The following is a 15,486-nucleotide window of genomic DNA, read 5'->3' on the forward strand; positions in this document are numbered from 1 at the left end:
CAAAAGAAGACCGCCCTTCTGCACATGGGTGCCTCCAGGTCTTTGAGGGGAGCAAAGAGTTTATGTTCTGTGCCTATTTTTACTTCACGCCAGCAGGGACGAGTCCCCTGACCCTGGAAAGGAACACAAACACGCTTTTCATTGGCTAAGACTCACAAAAACAGTGTTGTTATGAAGATGCGCAATTGCAGCATCTGACTGCAGTGCTGAAAATAATATCACTAGCCTGGGAGGCAAAGGTTATTTCTCTATGTCAAATAAGTTGTGTGTGATTTGTGCTTTGCTGTCAAGAGCAGGTTGATGAACAAACAAGGAGAATGGGAGAGAATGATATTCCATTTCAGGAGGTTGAAATGTGTTCACGATCTGAAAATCCAAATACATCGCTGTAACAGCACATTGGCACTGTTTCAGTTCTGTGTTCACACAAGGATGCATGTTAACATCATTAATGTTTAAACTGAGCATCTGATGCAGGCTATAGTCTCAACAAATGTCAGTCACATCCAAGTGAAGTGCAGAGACAGAGTGAATTTGAAGTCTTTTCCTTATTAAGTTACTTTTTTAAATGCCGATTATGCTTAAACAGAACTGACCAAGTTACACACAGAGGAAATCTGTCCCGTTGGTCTATTCCTAAAGGGACAGTTTTGAAAGAGGTAAATTTCTTAGGTTGCACAGGTCAGTAACTTGTGAAATAGTTAAAGTTGTGACATTATCTTGTTGACACCTGACATTTTTGCCATGAGGCTCAACAAAACAAGAGTCAAAAGCTGACCATCACCTGGTGACTGCTCACATTACCCCCTCTGCCACCCTGCCTCATTTAGCTGCCAGGTTTCCAAGCAAGCTTCACAGGATGAGGCCATGAGTTAGGAAATAACATCTCGAAGACACCAAGATGCCAGAAGCCAGACAACATCTCCAACAGGAGGATCCCACAGACACTTGAATGGCACTTGAAGTGGTGTGATGGTCCCACATTAGTTTCTAGTTAACCATGGGGCTCCAGATTTGTGCAATGGAGGGGAAGAAGGGGTAGGAAGGGGGTCCCTGGCAGCTTCCCTTAATAGCAAAAAGGATAAAAGATTAGCATTCCAATAGATCTCTCCATACCAACAGACCCCTCCCACAGAGCTAATCTAAAAACACAGAAACAGAGGGGAAAGCTGAGAGCCTTGTCATGTGACTGTTAATGCATTCCTCAATGACAGCACACGAAGGGGCAAAAAGTGAGAAAATATCTCAATCATATCCCAGGAGAAAAAAGATATCGACACTTCTCTAGTGAGGGTGGAGACGGTTGAGGACGAAAGCTCAGAAAGTCATCTTAACTCCCTGTATGACCTTGTGTGTCATCAAGCTGCTTTAACTTCTTATACTCCACATCAGGGGTTAATTACTTGGCTCAGAGTTTCAGTAGAGACATGTCATATTTCCCCTGTTAATGCAATCTTACTTTTCCCACTAGCTCTGCATTAACTCCACAGCACACATGAAGCCTTTTCTCTGGCTGTGTCACTGCTCTGTCTGTGAAGCAAACCAAATATGCACATCCTAGGTGTCTTGGACACAATGTTTTCCTGCGACATATGAACAGAACAAGTTTATGAGACCGGCTGAAATGCTACTGATGTTGTTTTTTCTATTATGTTCATTTTCAGGCAAAGGTGACACACTGCGCTCCTGCTGAGGTCATGTACGGCAAATAGTGAATATTAAGCATTTTTAGGGTGCATAGTGTGGGTGGGGAATCAATACGAGACCTCAGGGGAGCTCAGGAACCTCCAAAAAGTCAATGTTTCATCCTCAGGGGTACTAAACAGAAAAATATCAATGTCCCATGTTAAGTGATTCACGTTAAGTAAAGAGTGTAATGTTATAAAACAAAACATAGGAGCATTTATTCTACGCTCTCATATTTTTAATGCAAAATACCAATTTAATTTACTCCAGGCAAGGTTTATTTACTACAGGCAACCAAAACACCTGACTAGTTGGCATAAAACTTCAGATGCTCAAATCCATAAAAACTGCTGCTGTCTAACCTTTAAGTCAGCTGAGAACTGTTGTAAAAAACAGCTCAAGATGTTGATGTGAAACTGGTGTAAGAACTGCTGATACCTCTGACTTCCTGGTAAATAATAAAAATCGAAGAAATAATCTGATTAGCGATGTAATCAGGGTTTGAAATTAACACCCACTAAGCGCCAAAGGCAAGTTGAACTTCTGTTTTGTGAATAATTCTGTGTGCCGCATGGACAATAAAGTTAAATGATAAACTATGATGAGTTTTCAGTGTGTCGTTGTGTAGCTACAGCCTTTGTCTCTTGTTTCACTACTCTGCACATAAGAGTGCACGCTTTACTATATGTGTGAGATTAGGATGAATAATTTCCAAAGCAAAAAACAAAAAAAACAGAGAAGAGGGCAAGCAGTTGTGCATGGAAACCACCTGAAAACCCTTGGTGACTTTCAAAACAAAACAAACCGTGCCCAGATCAGATTGTACTAAGCTTGACTACAACAAAAAACAACAACATAATGAGCAGAGCCAGACCAGGAGTCAACGGGTTGGAGGTTTTGTACCCCTAAACCAAGATCTTCAAACAATTTTCAAATAATTACCAGGGAAAATTGAATATTGCTTTTGCTTGAAATGCCCATCCCTAGTGTGTGAATGTAAACGTACTGTTCTTAGCACTTTTCAGTGTTGCGCCAATGTTGTTGCTTAGCAAGTGCACCTGGTAGTATGAGATTTTGGTCTCAAAGCTGAAGAGACCCCCTGTTGGCCACTAAAGGAGATAAAGGATTTGGTTTGGACTGCTCCCACCAATGAGCACAGCAGACACCACCTGTTGAGCCACCTGAGACACTCACAACTCCAGTGAGAGTTGTGAGAATATCATATCATCCCAAACTCTAAAAACAGGAAATGACTTGAAAACAGCCTCTGGCTCAGGGCCTGTAACAGCAGACCCCCTGCTGATAAATGATACCTACATGACACGTTTCTATATTAAAAAAATGTCACTCTATTAATTATCCAACAATTAATAATAATATCCTGTGGTTTTATAACTTAATTACTTTAATTATGGCTGATTATGAGATAAGCTCCTATACTGCACAATAACAGTGAGTCAATAAATTCATTTTGAACCAAAGCTGCAATTATTTGTAGAATGTCATAAATAATCCTAAACAAATTGTTGTCCTGCAAAAACTCCAAACTAACGTCAATTTAGCCTCTCTAGTAACAGAATGAGCTTCTTTCTGTCCTCTATGAGTCTTTCATGATGGGTAAACCAGCAAGAGATTCAACTTGACAGTGTCACCTCTGGTTTTTAAGTCATCAAAGTGTGGTCAAATGTTTTTTTTTTTTGCAAGTTAAAGGTAGAGTCTGCAGGATTTTCCTAGAAAATAAAAAATCAACTTTTACAGAACTAATCCTGCTCAATAGTCTCCTGCTGGCCACAATACATGTGTGTTGGTGTCTGTGTCTGCCTCAACCCTCTCCTCTACCTGTATGTTGATGTTTTGGTTGTATTCAGAAGTTTCTGGGCAGAAAGTAAGCGTGGTTAGATCAGCCAGTCAAAGTGCACTCAGTGTGAAAGTGACTTTGCCTGTTAATGATGGAGAGTGGAAGACGCTATCTTGAGCTGCTATGATAGTGGACTTAGCACAGAGGAAGAAAAACACAACCAAACAAATAAAACTTTTTCCTAAATGAGGGTAAAGCTTGACTCGACTTTCACTCGCTTCTGGCCTCTTGGAGAGCAGCACGGACGAAGAGCAACACAAGTTGGTATGTGTCAAATACCAGTAATTTGCTTGTGCTAACATGCCAAATCAGGTGCATGGCTCTAGAGTCTCTCCCGTGTAGAAACACGATAGGCTAGGCTAAGCTAGGTAGTGTGCGCTGCTGCTGGCACTGAACCAAGGAGGAGGAGCTTAGTTTAAATATTGTGTTTTCAATTCTCGCAAAATTCTGCAGACTCTACCTTTAAAGACAGTACATCTCATTCAAAACTTATTGATAAAAAATACTTCCCATGATGCAACAGTGACAGATGTTCAACACTACACAATCAGAGCACACATAAAACCATTCACTATGAACGTCTACACTTTTCAGCTGCATGCTATGAAGGATGTGTTGGTGACTTACAGTTCATCTCGTTGCCTTTGTGACAGCACCATGGTGACGGGGCAGTGTGGGCGGGGTCGGAGGGACCAGACGGTAGAAGGTGAATCTTGTGCAGCTGCTGTGCTCTCCTCAGTCAGGAGATGAGCTGTGCCGAACCAAACAACACCAGCAAGGACGGGCTGTGTACTCCAATGGTGGGCAGTTGTTTTCCTCCTGGCAAAAAAGACTGGGACTGAGAGAAGGGGAACGTAGGAATCTGCCGCCCCCCCCTCTCAAAAACTGCCTGACTCCAGGGACAAGAAAAGTGGAGAGCCTGCAGACCAGTCACCAACCAAATCTACACTGCATCTAGAGAGAGTGGGAGGGACAGAGGGAGAGGGAAAGTCAACATTAGGTATGCATGACGGATAACATGAAGAGTGGGTGGGGATGAATGTGTTTGTAGGCCAAAGGAGTGCTGCATCAACGTCTGCACCCGTTTGTAAGCAGATAAAATGGCTGAGGGCTCTGTCGTCGATGAACACGATCAGAGTCAAACAAAACACAATCATCATTTCATCAAGAAGGAAAATGTGAATCGCTGAGCAAAGATCTTGCAGTAGAAGACCTTTCTTTAAAACCAGCTCCCTCCTTAAACCAGCCTTTTGTTAGTTTTCAGGTCCTCCTATCTGCCTTCACGATCTGTCCGTCATGTCACCAGTCAAGTCTGGAGAGCTCTGGTCTGCTCCTGCTGCAAATTCCTTTCTCTGTGAACATACAAGAGCTGACCCACATTCTTCCATCAACGTACTTCTCCTCCCAGGTTGCCAACAGAAAAGGAAAACAGGACACAGCAGAGCGGGCTGGAGTAACGGCTGTGCTCGACCCCATCATCTCATTATCATGGCTCCCAGAGTGCCACTCTGACTGATGGTACATTGAAATCCCCGCGACTGTTTGTGTCAGCAAAACATTTATTAGTGTTAGAATTGATTTACTGCACAGTAGAGTGCTGATGTGAGGAAGAAATATAACAAAACTGAGGTCTATTTTTATACCACATCAACCAGCGCTTTGAAAAGCACTTTACCAAAACAGGTACCCACCAGAATACCAACTGGAGGCTACAATAAGCCTCTTAATCTACTGGGACCAGCCTGACTAAACCTCTGCCAGACCAGTAAAACAAAGGCTTCAAACAAAGCCAATTTACTTCCCTCTGCAACAAACTGACAAACCTACAATCCTGCACAGAAGTCCACCAGCCTGCTCAGGAGACGACATGAAGCTTGAGCTTGCTGAATGAAAACAGAGCAGCGAGGGAAGCCATGTTGCTTTTCAAACAAGCATGAGGAAAGCAAACAGTGCAGGAAGCTGCAGTAAATGAAAATTTGCATGTTCTTCATTTCAGCTGATGAGAACATTCATCCTTTTTACTCCTGCATAGGCCTGTCATGATAATAAATAAATTGATTAACCGAACGATAAATAAAAACGTCCTCAGTAAGTTTGCCAGCCTTGATAAACTGACACATGCATGCATGTTTGTTTTCTTCCTCTCTTTCGACCAAAGAGGCTGAATGAGAAGATGGCTCACTACGTCCATCTTTCCTAACATCAGGGTGTATAGGTTTTGTAGCGGATTTAGCAGATTTATAGCAGAATGAGCATCTGTCAAAAATGCGATCTTTGGGGTGAAGGCGGGGCTCCTCGTGCCTACACACGGAGAGAGCTGAAGCGAGCGTCCTGAGGGGTAAGGAGGAAACACACGCTAATTTGAGTGATGGCACGAAAGATACGGTTCTTAAGCCGCCTGCCACAGACCCAGTGTGGGAATATTTTGTTTTTAATCAGAATGAACAAAGTGTGAGCTCATGAACACCAACGAGCTGATTTGTCGCATTTGTTTGAAAATAGTGGCGACGAAGAAGAAGGGGAGGTGCAGCAGAGCCCTGTTCTTTGACAATCCACTCTTACTGAGGCTTTTGGTCGGCAAAGTAAACAGAAATAAAAGCACCAAATGGTGGGCGCTCAAAGACAGCTACATTGCCATAGAAATGCAGCCCTTCAATACGGTTGAAAGCCAGAAATGTGAAAAATGTTTGACAGACAGTACGGATTGACTGGGAAAAATGACATGTTACAAACAATTCAGGAACTGTATAAACTCCCTTTTATTTAGGCTATAGTTTTTATTGTTGTTGTTTTTTTAGGAGTTTCTTTTTTCTTTAGAGACAGGGTCTATGTTTTATTGTTTTTGATGAGTATTAATTATTTTCATTGACGTGTATTTTTTCTAAAAGAGAGTCCATTTCATTTTCGTTGTATTTTTTTCTCTTTCTTATTTGTTAAATTTATTATATTTTTTGTTCAATTTATTTTATTTAAAAGATCCTGACCTTTTAATTACAGTTAAATACTCTTTAGAAATTGAAGTTTCTTGCTTTTGATATGGTGTACTCACTTTATTATCCCATTTATCATAATTACATCAATGAAAAAATGGGAAAAAAATCAAAATAATATTGACAATAATATCATTTATCTGCAATAATATTTTGGAAACTTATCGTCTCACAAAATTTGTTATCCTGACAGGCCTACTCCTGCATGTGTCTGCAGAGACAGCACCCACCGTACATGTTCAGAGCATGAAGGCTTCAGGTTTAAGATGAACCCTCCTGTCACACAGAGTCCACCGCTCAAAGTTCATAAAGTTAGTATGAAACACTCTGACTGAGCGGGAACACTGCTGAACAGAAAGCAGCCTGACAGAGCCAACGGTTCACCTCTGGACCCTGATGTCACCACCTGACACCAGTCCAAATGTCTGCTTACCTCTGACTGTGCGTGGATTACTGCGGCTGGCAGGGGTTTCTGGCTGTTTTCCAATCACTCTGCAGTGGCTCAGGGTCACGACAGAATTACAACACAATGTGGTGAGGCTAATAGAAATAAGAGTGGCTTTTACTCTAACTCCACATCAAAACAAAATCTGGTAAGAGGTCAGGCTTATGAGGGCAGGTTATTTCTTTCTGATTATCTTAAGTTTATGTCAAATATTACAAACAAGCTCTGAATGGTAATCTTTCAGTGGATTACTGTGACTTCTTTGTGATTAGAAAAAAATATTGTTCACATGGTTGAAAAAGGTTTAACTGACCAATTATTAAATGGTAATGATCACGAGAAATCAAACAGAAAGAAAGTCATCAAGTTAAAAAAAGTTTGAGAGCTTCACAAGTGAGCAACTTTTAACTATCCATGAGTAAAAAAACAGTATACCATAATCAGCTGACTGTATCACCAGCCTGTATGGACATGCTCTATCACCTGTTCCTGTCAGAAAGTGTGTTTCTTTAACATCAACCTGCACTCGGGGCCATGCTTTGTGAAATTGGGTCATCTCCTACATATTGATACTTCCCTCTGTGCTGCTGGCAGCTGTCATCGCTGTGTGCATCCATTAATGTGTTAGACTCCCTGCTCAGCAAATCTCATTTGTTGCTTCAGTATTGAGCAAAATGTTTGCACAACCACATAATCAGGCTAATTGGCTCAGCACAAAATGTGCTGGTGTCTTGTTGGAATGGGCTGCAGCCGTGGTGCATCTATAAATCTGCCCACTGACGGTTAATAACGGTTATGTGTCTTCCTCCCATTGATTCTCTGCTCTTTGTGTAGCTGCAGGAACTGAGCCATAAACGTCTCTTACAGTAACGGCAATGACCGCTTCATGAAACGACGCTTCATTTCCTGATGGGCTCAGACAGCCTGTTGTTAAAGAGCCATTTTAAATGAAAAATGAAACCAGGTTAAAACTACGTCTGTTTAAGAATGGACACATGAGCTGTGCCACCATCCTGCTGAACCACACCCACTGCACATATATCAGTCTGTGAAAGCCAAGCCTTCATATGAAATGCATTATCAGTATGATGAAAAGTAAGCTTAGTCTATCTAATCATGATAACTAAATGAGGTATTTAAAAAATAAAACTTAACAGTGATTAAAATATGAGGCAAATATCTCAGACACAACCATGAATTTACTGCAGCTCAGTCATTGTTTTATGTCTTATGTCTTTAACGTCCATGGTGGTGGTAGATTGGTTAAAATTAGCCTTTAACTCCTTTCCTTCTCTCTACTCTATCATCACGTGACAGAGCCGACTAATGTGAGATGAGGGGAGCTAAAGAGGAGATGAAGATGTTGCTGATAGTATTTTTTATAGGCTGCCGAACAGTACAGAAAGGGTGACCTCTGAAGACGCTCACAGTGATGAGGTTAATGTGGATGTACCAGGAGCTAAGGCGGCTCACACTGAGAGACTGAGAGAGGCTGAAAGACTACATCCAGCTCCAGTGTTAAATGATATCATGCACTGCATCCAAGTAATGCCTGGTTTATACTTCTGCTACAAATCAATGCCTCAGCTCAAGCCGTGGGTCCACGAAGTGTTTTGCCAACGCAGAAGCCTACACAGACTGATGCAGAGGTCAGCTGGGCGTGTACAACATTTCCACATTAAACACATCAGGTGTCCATCTCCTCTGACTTCTCCTCTCCCGTGTTCCTTGAAATAACTGCTGAATGATCAAACATATTTTGAGGGGTTTTCTGCACTACAAGGCGCTTTGGAGTATAGGGCGCACCTTCAATGAATGGCCTATTTGAAAAGTGTTTTCATATATAGGGCGCACCGCATTATAAGGCAAATAGAATAGAAGCTATAGTAGTGGCTGGGGTTGTGTCATGCATCCACTAGATGGAGCTGCGCTAAAGGGAATGTCAACAAAACAGTCAATAAGTCAGTCAAACTCAGGCTACATCCACACGGAGCTGCACATTTTCTTATCCAACTATTTTCTGTGCCGTTTTCAAAAAAAGTGCGCTGTAAAGACAAAGCCGTTTCTGCCATCCACAAAAGCCGTTTCCAGAGATCAGTTCAAATGCCAGACCTTTGGGGGGCGCTGTATTGCTCTAACAATAAACAAGAGAAGAAGCCCGGGCCAGCCTGTGAGCTAATGTTAGCACTTAGCAGAATTCCTCTTTACAGGTTCTTACTGCTTACCGCTGTTACTCTGGCGACGCCCCCTAACTATGGTAAGGGTATATATAAGGCACATCGGATTATAAGGCGCACTGTCAGCTTTTGAGAAAACTGAAGGCTTTTAGATGCGCCTTATAGTGCGGAAAATGTGTTACGGCATATCAGGATTTTTTGTTTGACAATATTAAAATCATGATTCTTTGTCGAAAAATCTTTTTTTTTTTTTTTAATTCAAATTGTTTCAGTCCTTGTTCATACACTAGATTGGAAGTAAGTTACCACTTTTCTCCAGTAGAGGGTGAAATGTTTCTCTCTGACTCACGTGATGTGCATTTTGGATTATTAACATGTATTCAGAACGGTCACGGTCTGGCGTTAAAAAAGCAAACTAATAATCGCAAAAATCGTAATTTTAAGGAATCGCAATTTAAATCAAATCTGCCCTCCAATAACCTTAAGAGAATGGAATCACGAGAACAGCATATCGTCCCTCCCTACGTATTTGACACACTGTGTGTTGCAGGGCAACAGATTTATCAGGATTTCTCAAACAGGGAACAAAGAACACATTTTTGATTTGTGCCAGAGGACTGACAGAAAAAAAAATCATGTTTTCAGTTTAACTGCTTGTGTGAAATTGTGTCTCAGCATTGCCAGCATTGCTGTGATGGTTGTGTGATGAGTTGCTGACAGCCACCACCTCACAGTCACCTCTTCTCTCATGTCGTCACCCAAAAGCAAACACCTCCAACAGCTGGAATCTAGAGCATCTTCATTTTCTGTTCATGACTTCACCCCTATGTCCTGAACATGTTTCACTATCAACCCCAGCAGACATCTCCACAGGAAAGAGTGGCTCTGCTGTCTCAGGGGAACACACACAAGGAAGAATGGACTGAGATTCATGCCACTAGAAACTGAATTTGAATCATGATAAATTTGAGAGGCATGATCTGAAATTGAATTCAGTGTTTTTAAAGTGATTTTATTTGTGCACTATACTCTTCACGTCTGCTCAGGTGAGGAGCAAGGCCACAGACACCAAAGCAGTTTTGTGGACTTGAAGAGGATTTCAGTAAATCTGTGCTCCATTACTCTTCCTCTCAGAAAAAAAACGTGTTCCTGGTGGCACAAATGTCAGCCCATAAAGAAGCCACAGTGTTGAAGGGACAAGAACAGCGACAGGGACTACTCCAGGTGTATTTGATGACTCTGTTTGAAACACAAAATCAAGAATCCAGCTTTATGATGATTATTGAACCTTGAGTCTGGTTCAAGGACTTTTTGTTTCAGAATTATCAAAGAAGAACTTTCCATCCCTGTACTTTGCCAGAGGTGATCTTCCAAAGGTTATTTAGGTTCTTTTCTCCTTTGGTGCATTTAAAATGTTAAACTGCAAAACTGAAGAAAAAGGCTTCATGTGATCCTAACAAGAAATATCTGATATGAACGCTGCTATTTTAGTATTGAAGAAAATTAGTGGTGACTGTTCTGGCTCTGGCTTCAAGCAGGGACTCCAAAGTTAAAGAAAACTTTGTTACATGAAAATGTTCCTGTTTGGAGGTGCACACACACACACAACACACAGCAGTTACCATGCCAAAGTGTTTCACTGTGCTGTTGGATGCTGGATACAAACAAATAATCCATTAGATAACAGCGCTGTCTTTGGTCTTTTAAGTCTTATGAGTCTTGATCATTGAAAAACAGATCTGAAGGCCCTGAACCTCAGATCCTTGCTGTGAGGAAGACCATTTTGTTAATCATCAACAGCTGCTATTAGTCAAGAAAGACATTATGTTCACAAATTTTCACCACTAAGTAAGTGAACACCTGTTTCAGCTTTTTATCTGTTGTGACCTGTCGTAACAGAGTCTGTAATGTGGGTTTGTAAGATGTATACAGCATCAGGAGCAAAGAGGAGGAAAGAGGAGTCTATTTACACAAAACACTTACTCTGCTGAGCACCATCAGCCAGGAACATTTTCTCTGAACATTTTACACAGCAGACAAACCATCAATGTTTTCTGAATACATGTTAATAATCCAACTGCCAGACCATTATCCTTACAGTTAATGGGAACAAAAGGAGGAGTGGGCAAGAAGCTGATAAAAAGCAAAGAATCAATCACAGGGTCAAGCCAGATGGAACACAAGCAAACAATATGATGAGGATTTGTTGGACTCATACATTTAGTCGTATGTGAATTAAGTTCACTTTTACAGCCATAACTTATAGCCATAACTTCCGCACTACAAGGTGCTTCAGAGTATAGGGCGCACCTTCAATGACTGGCCCATTTGACAAGTCTTTTCATATACAGGGCGCACTGCATTATAAGGGGCATAGAATAAAAGCTATAGTAGTGGCTGGGGTTGCGTTATGCATCCACTAGATGGAGCTGCGCTAAACGGAATGTCAACAAAACAGTCAGGTAAGTCAGTCAAACTCAGGCTACATCCACATTTTCCTATCCAACTATTTTCTGTGCCGTTTTAAAAAAAAAGTGCGCTGTAAAAACGAAGCTGTTTCTGCCATCCACAAAAGCCGTTTCCAGAGATCAGTTCAAATGCCAGACCTTTGGGGGGCGCTGTATTGCTCTAACAATAAACAAGAGAAGAAGCCCGGGCCAGCCTGTGAGCTAATGTTAGCACCAGGGCCTGACATTAACACCAGCCAACCGACCAAATGTGGGTGGATTTCGGCAGTGGCTGGTAACACCGCCGCTCCCACTGGCCACTTTGGCGGGTTGACTTTTATGTACAAGTTTAATTGTAGTTTTTTCAAACAGCATCTAAAATAATAAACCAACTGCAATATAAGACCACGACACTACAACTCCCATGAGTACTGCCGGCATAAAGCGTTTGCTCATCATTGGTCCATTCGTGGAAGACTTTGCGACGTCACTGCTGACAGGGGTCAGGTCAGACTCGGGTGAAAAGATTTAGCCACAACACCCTGACAGTACCTCTTGCTGAGTTTTTATCCGTTAAATTAATCCCCTTTACCATTTTATTATAAGCAATAACAAACTACTGTTGTAATTACTATGTCTTAATAGACTGAATATTTTCATATGAAAGGAGCACAATGTTACACAAAACTTTATCAGAGCTGAATGCCTGATTAAGGACCTGTGGATTTTAACATTGATGTAGTCTTGTTTTGGGTGTGCATAGGGGTCATTAACATTTAAAGAGGTTGTAAATCTGCTTTAAGTAAACTTTAGCATGTCATCATCGGCTTTAACCATATTGAACATAATTATCCAACAACAAATTGTGGCCAGTGAAAATACTGAGTGGCTAGTAACTCTGAGATACCACTGGCCACAGAGCAGAAAAGTTAATGTCAAGCCCTGGTTAGCACTTAGCAGAATTCCTCTTTACAGGTTCTTACTGCTTACCCCTGTTACTCCGGCGACGCACCGTAACTATGGTAGGGGGATATATAAGGCGCATCGGATTATAAGGCGCACTGTCTGTTTTGAGAAAACTGAAGGCTTTTAGATGTGCCTTGTAGTGCGGAAAAAATGGTACCGTTATGGCTGTGAGAGCTCTCCAGCCTCTACACAGGCCCATGCAAACAAGTAACTGATAAAAATATGACAACTTTTTTTTTAACTGGACAGATAAACTTCATCTTTCTCTGTGTCTGCTGCCAAACACATAAGCATTTTTTTAATCAAACCTTTCAGTTCATTAAATCTATGAGCTGTCATCTCCTCACAGGCTACATAAAGGTGTTACACAAACAAAATGTCAGAACAGCTGCTTTAAGACTGACACACACTTCATACTGGCAGCAGACCAGTAATGACCAGTCGCCAAGCTGGTGGGCTGCCTGACAGGAAGGTCAACCTCTGTGCTCCTGTCAGCTCAGGAGAGGAGAGCGATCTGGGGATCTATCTGCCCTTCAGCTTACAACAATCACAAAGACAAACAGCCTCTCAGGCTCTCCATTGTCTGTTGACACAAAATAAAGACGGGGCCCCATGGTCTTCACTTCCAGACTACCACGTCTACACAGGAGGAAAGCGCTATGCATGATCTGTTACTGCTTCATTTTCCTGGTGTTTGGATGGCAACAAGTGCCAGCAGAGCAGAAACACAGTGTTTCTGTGTTTCCAGAGCTGGATCAAGTGACTAGAGCCTGAGTGATGGGATGGACTTATTCAAATCAAGTTTTGATAAAACTCACAAGATTAAAACCAGGAAACCATATCCACTGTCCACAAAAAAGAAGCCTTTCTCAGTATTTTCCAAAACATCAAGAAACCAAAAATATTAGCCTGTTTGGTGTTTTTTGTAACTGTATTTGCACAATTTTAGTATTTTTAAACTAAGGTAAGCCAGGCTTATCTGGCACATTAAAAACTAACAAACTCAGCTAGGTCTACCCTGTATTGTGTGTCTAAACTGATTAATCTTTCAATATAGAAAAGACATAGTGTTAAATGATCAGGGCAGGATGCACCTTTTGAGTCTTGATGTCATACTTCTTCACCTTTACCTGAGGAAAGGACACTTGCATCAATATTTCTTTGTTGGGGCTGATTTTTTTTTCCAATCAGTATTATTTGAACCAATTCGATCATCTACAGGTTGGTCCTTTAGGTGGGCCTAATTTCAAGATTTACGCCAAGAAACCAAGAATCAATCCATGCTATCCAGTATTATGACCAGCTTTCTCAAATTTCTCAGTTGCGTACACAACCTTGTGAGCCACCTCACACTGATCATCTGCATTCATCCCACAATGTAAAGCCCTCGGTCCACAAATGCCCCGCATGAATCACTCAATCATACAGCCACACAATTAGAGAGGGAGAGTGCAAACAGAAAACAAGGAACACATTTGGGCTCCGGGAAGAAGCAGTACATACAAACTGAGCTCCTCCGACAGGAGCTCCACCCTGATTTTCTAACACTGTGCCAACAGACCGCATGAAGCACATCGAGGAGGCGTAGACATGATGAGGGCTTCAGCTGAGTGTGGTAGCAGGATGACAGCGACAAACAGCCGAGCACAGACAACATGTACACAGGAGCATGTCACGACAAGATGGTCAGTGGTGTGACCGCAGTAACATCTGCACTGTATAAAAAACACAACGAATAACTGAATAAACAACGCAAACAGGATGGAAACGTCTCCTTAAGCCCTTTCTGACTGCTAGCATCGGGCACAGCAGTAAGACGAAGCTTCAGTTGTATCGCAGGTTGACAAAATACCAAACTAAGCTACGAGGTACTACAAAAGGTGATATTCAGTGTCTATGGAAACGTCGTGTGACCTACTTCTGAATTTATTCTCGATTTTACTTCAACGACCAGAGTCAATGCGATGCTTCAGACTATGCTAATTACAGATTATTACTAACTTTGGGTGTTCGCCAAATACGACTGTACCTCACGTACGCTTTCATGTAAGTTAAACATACTGGCGTACTTTGCTGACCACAGTCGCTAAAGATTCTGGTGCACCCAACGAAGGTGCCAGCCGGTAGCTGTCCATTGTATGTTCCCTGTTATCGTTAGCCGAAGTTAACGTTAGCTAAGTTAGCCTCCCGGCAGTGCAGTCAGAAAGTTAGCTCCTTCATAGCCTCCGCTTTAAACAACATGCGTGTAAAATCAATCCACACTACTTACCTACAATTAAGCTGCACAAATGTCCAACACTAACCGACTCAATGAGTATATGTACACAATACTGTTTCTCTGAGACACAAGGATAAAATCCGCTGACAAGGTACCTGCTGCTTCAGTCCAAGCGGCCTATCCGCCATTTTGAGACATAAAAAGGAGGTGCAAAAATTACAGCCACATCGTCATTTTCCCCACCTAACGCCAGATTCCTTCGACTCAGACCGGCTCCACAGTTGAAAACCATTTAAACTCACCCTATAGTTTCTTCCTGTGGATGTCCCCAGCAGTCTCCAGTGGTAACACGAGCCGACAAGGCGTAAAATTCCCGCACCAAAATATGATCTTGTGATGTGGAGGTAAACTGTGCCCGTCTTGTCTCCCCGGCGCTGCCTGCTTGTTTTTTCCGAGCCTACTGCATTCGCCTTCAGATGATCGCGCGCACGAAGTTCGCGTCCACAGGGCGACGGGAACGCGCACGTCCTTGATGTCAGGGGACAGGAAACATTCACTTAGTTTTTTTTCTCTACCTACCATGCAAAAAATGTCAGTGTCGTTACTAAAAAAAAGAAAAACTTAAATATCTTTCAGCTGATCCAAAGACCTTCTATTACCTAACACATTTTTAAATGTTAAAATATCTACATTATTTTT

The 15,486-nt window shown here is 41.9% G+C and overlaps 1 protein-coding gene across 3 annotated transcripts in view; it reads right to left on the minus strand.

Moving 5' to 3' along the window:
* The window catches only part of LOC141797603 (lissencephaly-1 homolog), a 40,088-nt gene extending 24,802 nt beyond the window's left edge, over positions 1-15,286 (minus strand). The window contains exons 1-2 of one of the 3 annotated variants that reach the window (XM_074679142.1): positions 15,090-15,286; positions 4,172-4,498 (exon numbers count right to left, since the gene is read on the minus strand). In XM_074679142.1, the coding sequence (XP_074535243.1) occupies positions 4,172-4,203 (32 nt within the window). In that variant the 5' untranslated portion in view covers positions 4,204-4,498; positions 15,090-15,286. Of the gene's footprint in view, positions 1-4,171; positions 4,499-14,838; positions 14,991-15,089 lie in introns of those variants that run through there. The other 2 variants (XM_074679144.1, XM_074679143.1) reach the window with 2 other exon arrangements.
* Positions 15,287-15,486: the final 200 nt, after the last annotated feature.

Source organism: Halichoeres trimaculatus, unplaced genomic scaffold (genome assembly GCF_033239565.1).
Source record: "Halichoeres trimaculatus isolate MK-OKI-2021-1 unplaced genomic scaffold, fHalTri1.1 fHalTri1_scaffold_9, whole genome shotgun sequence".
Classification (NCBI taxonomy): Eukaryota; Metazoa; Chordata; class Actinopteri; order Labriformes; family Labridae; genus Halichoeres; species Halichoeres trimaculatus.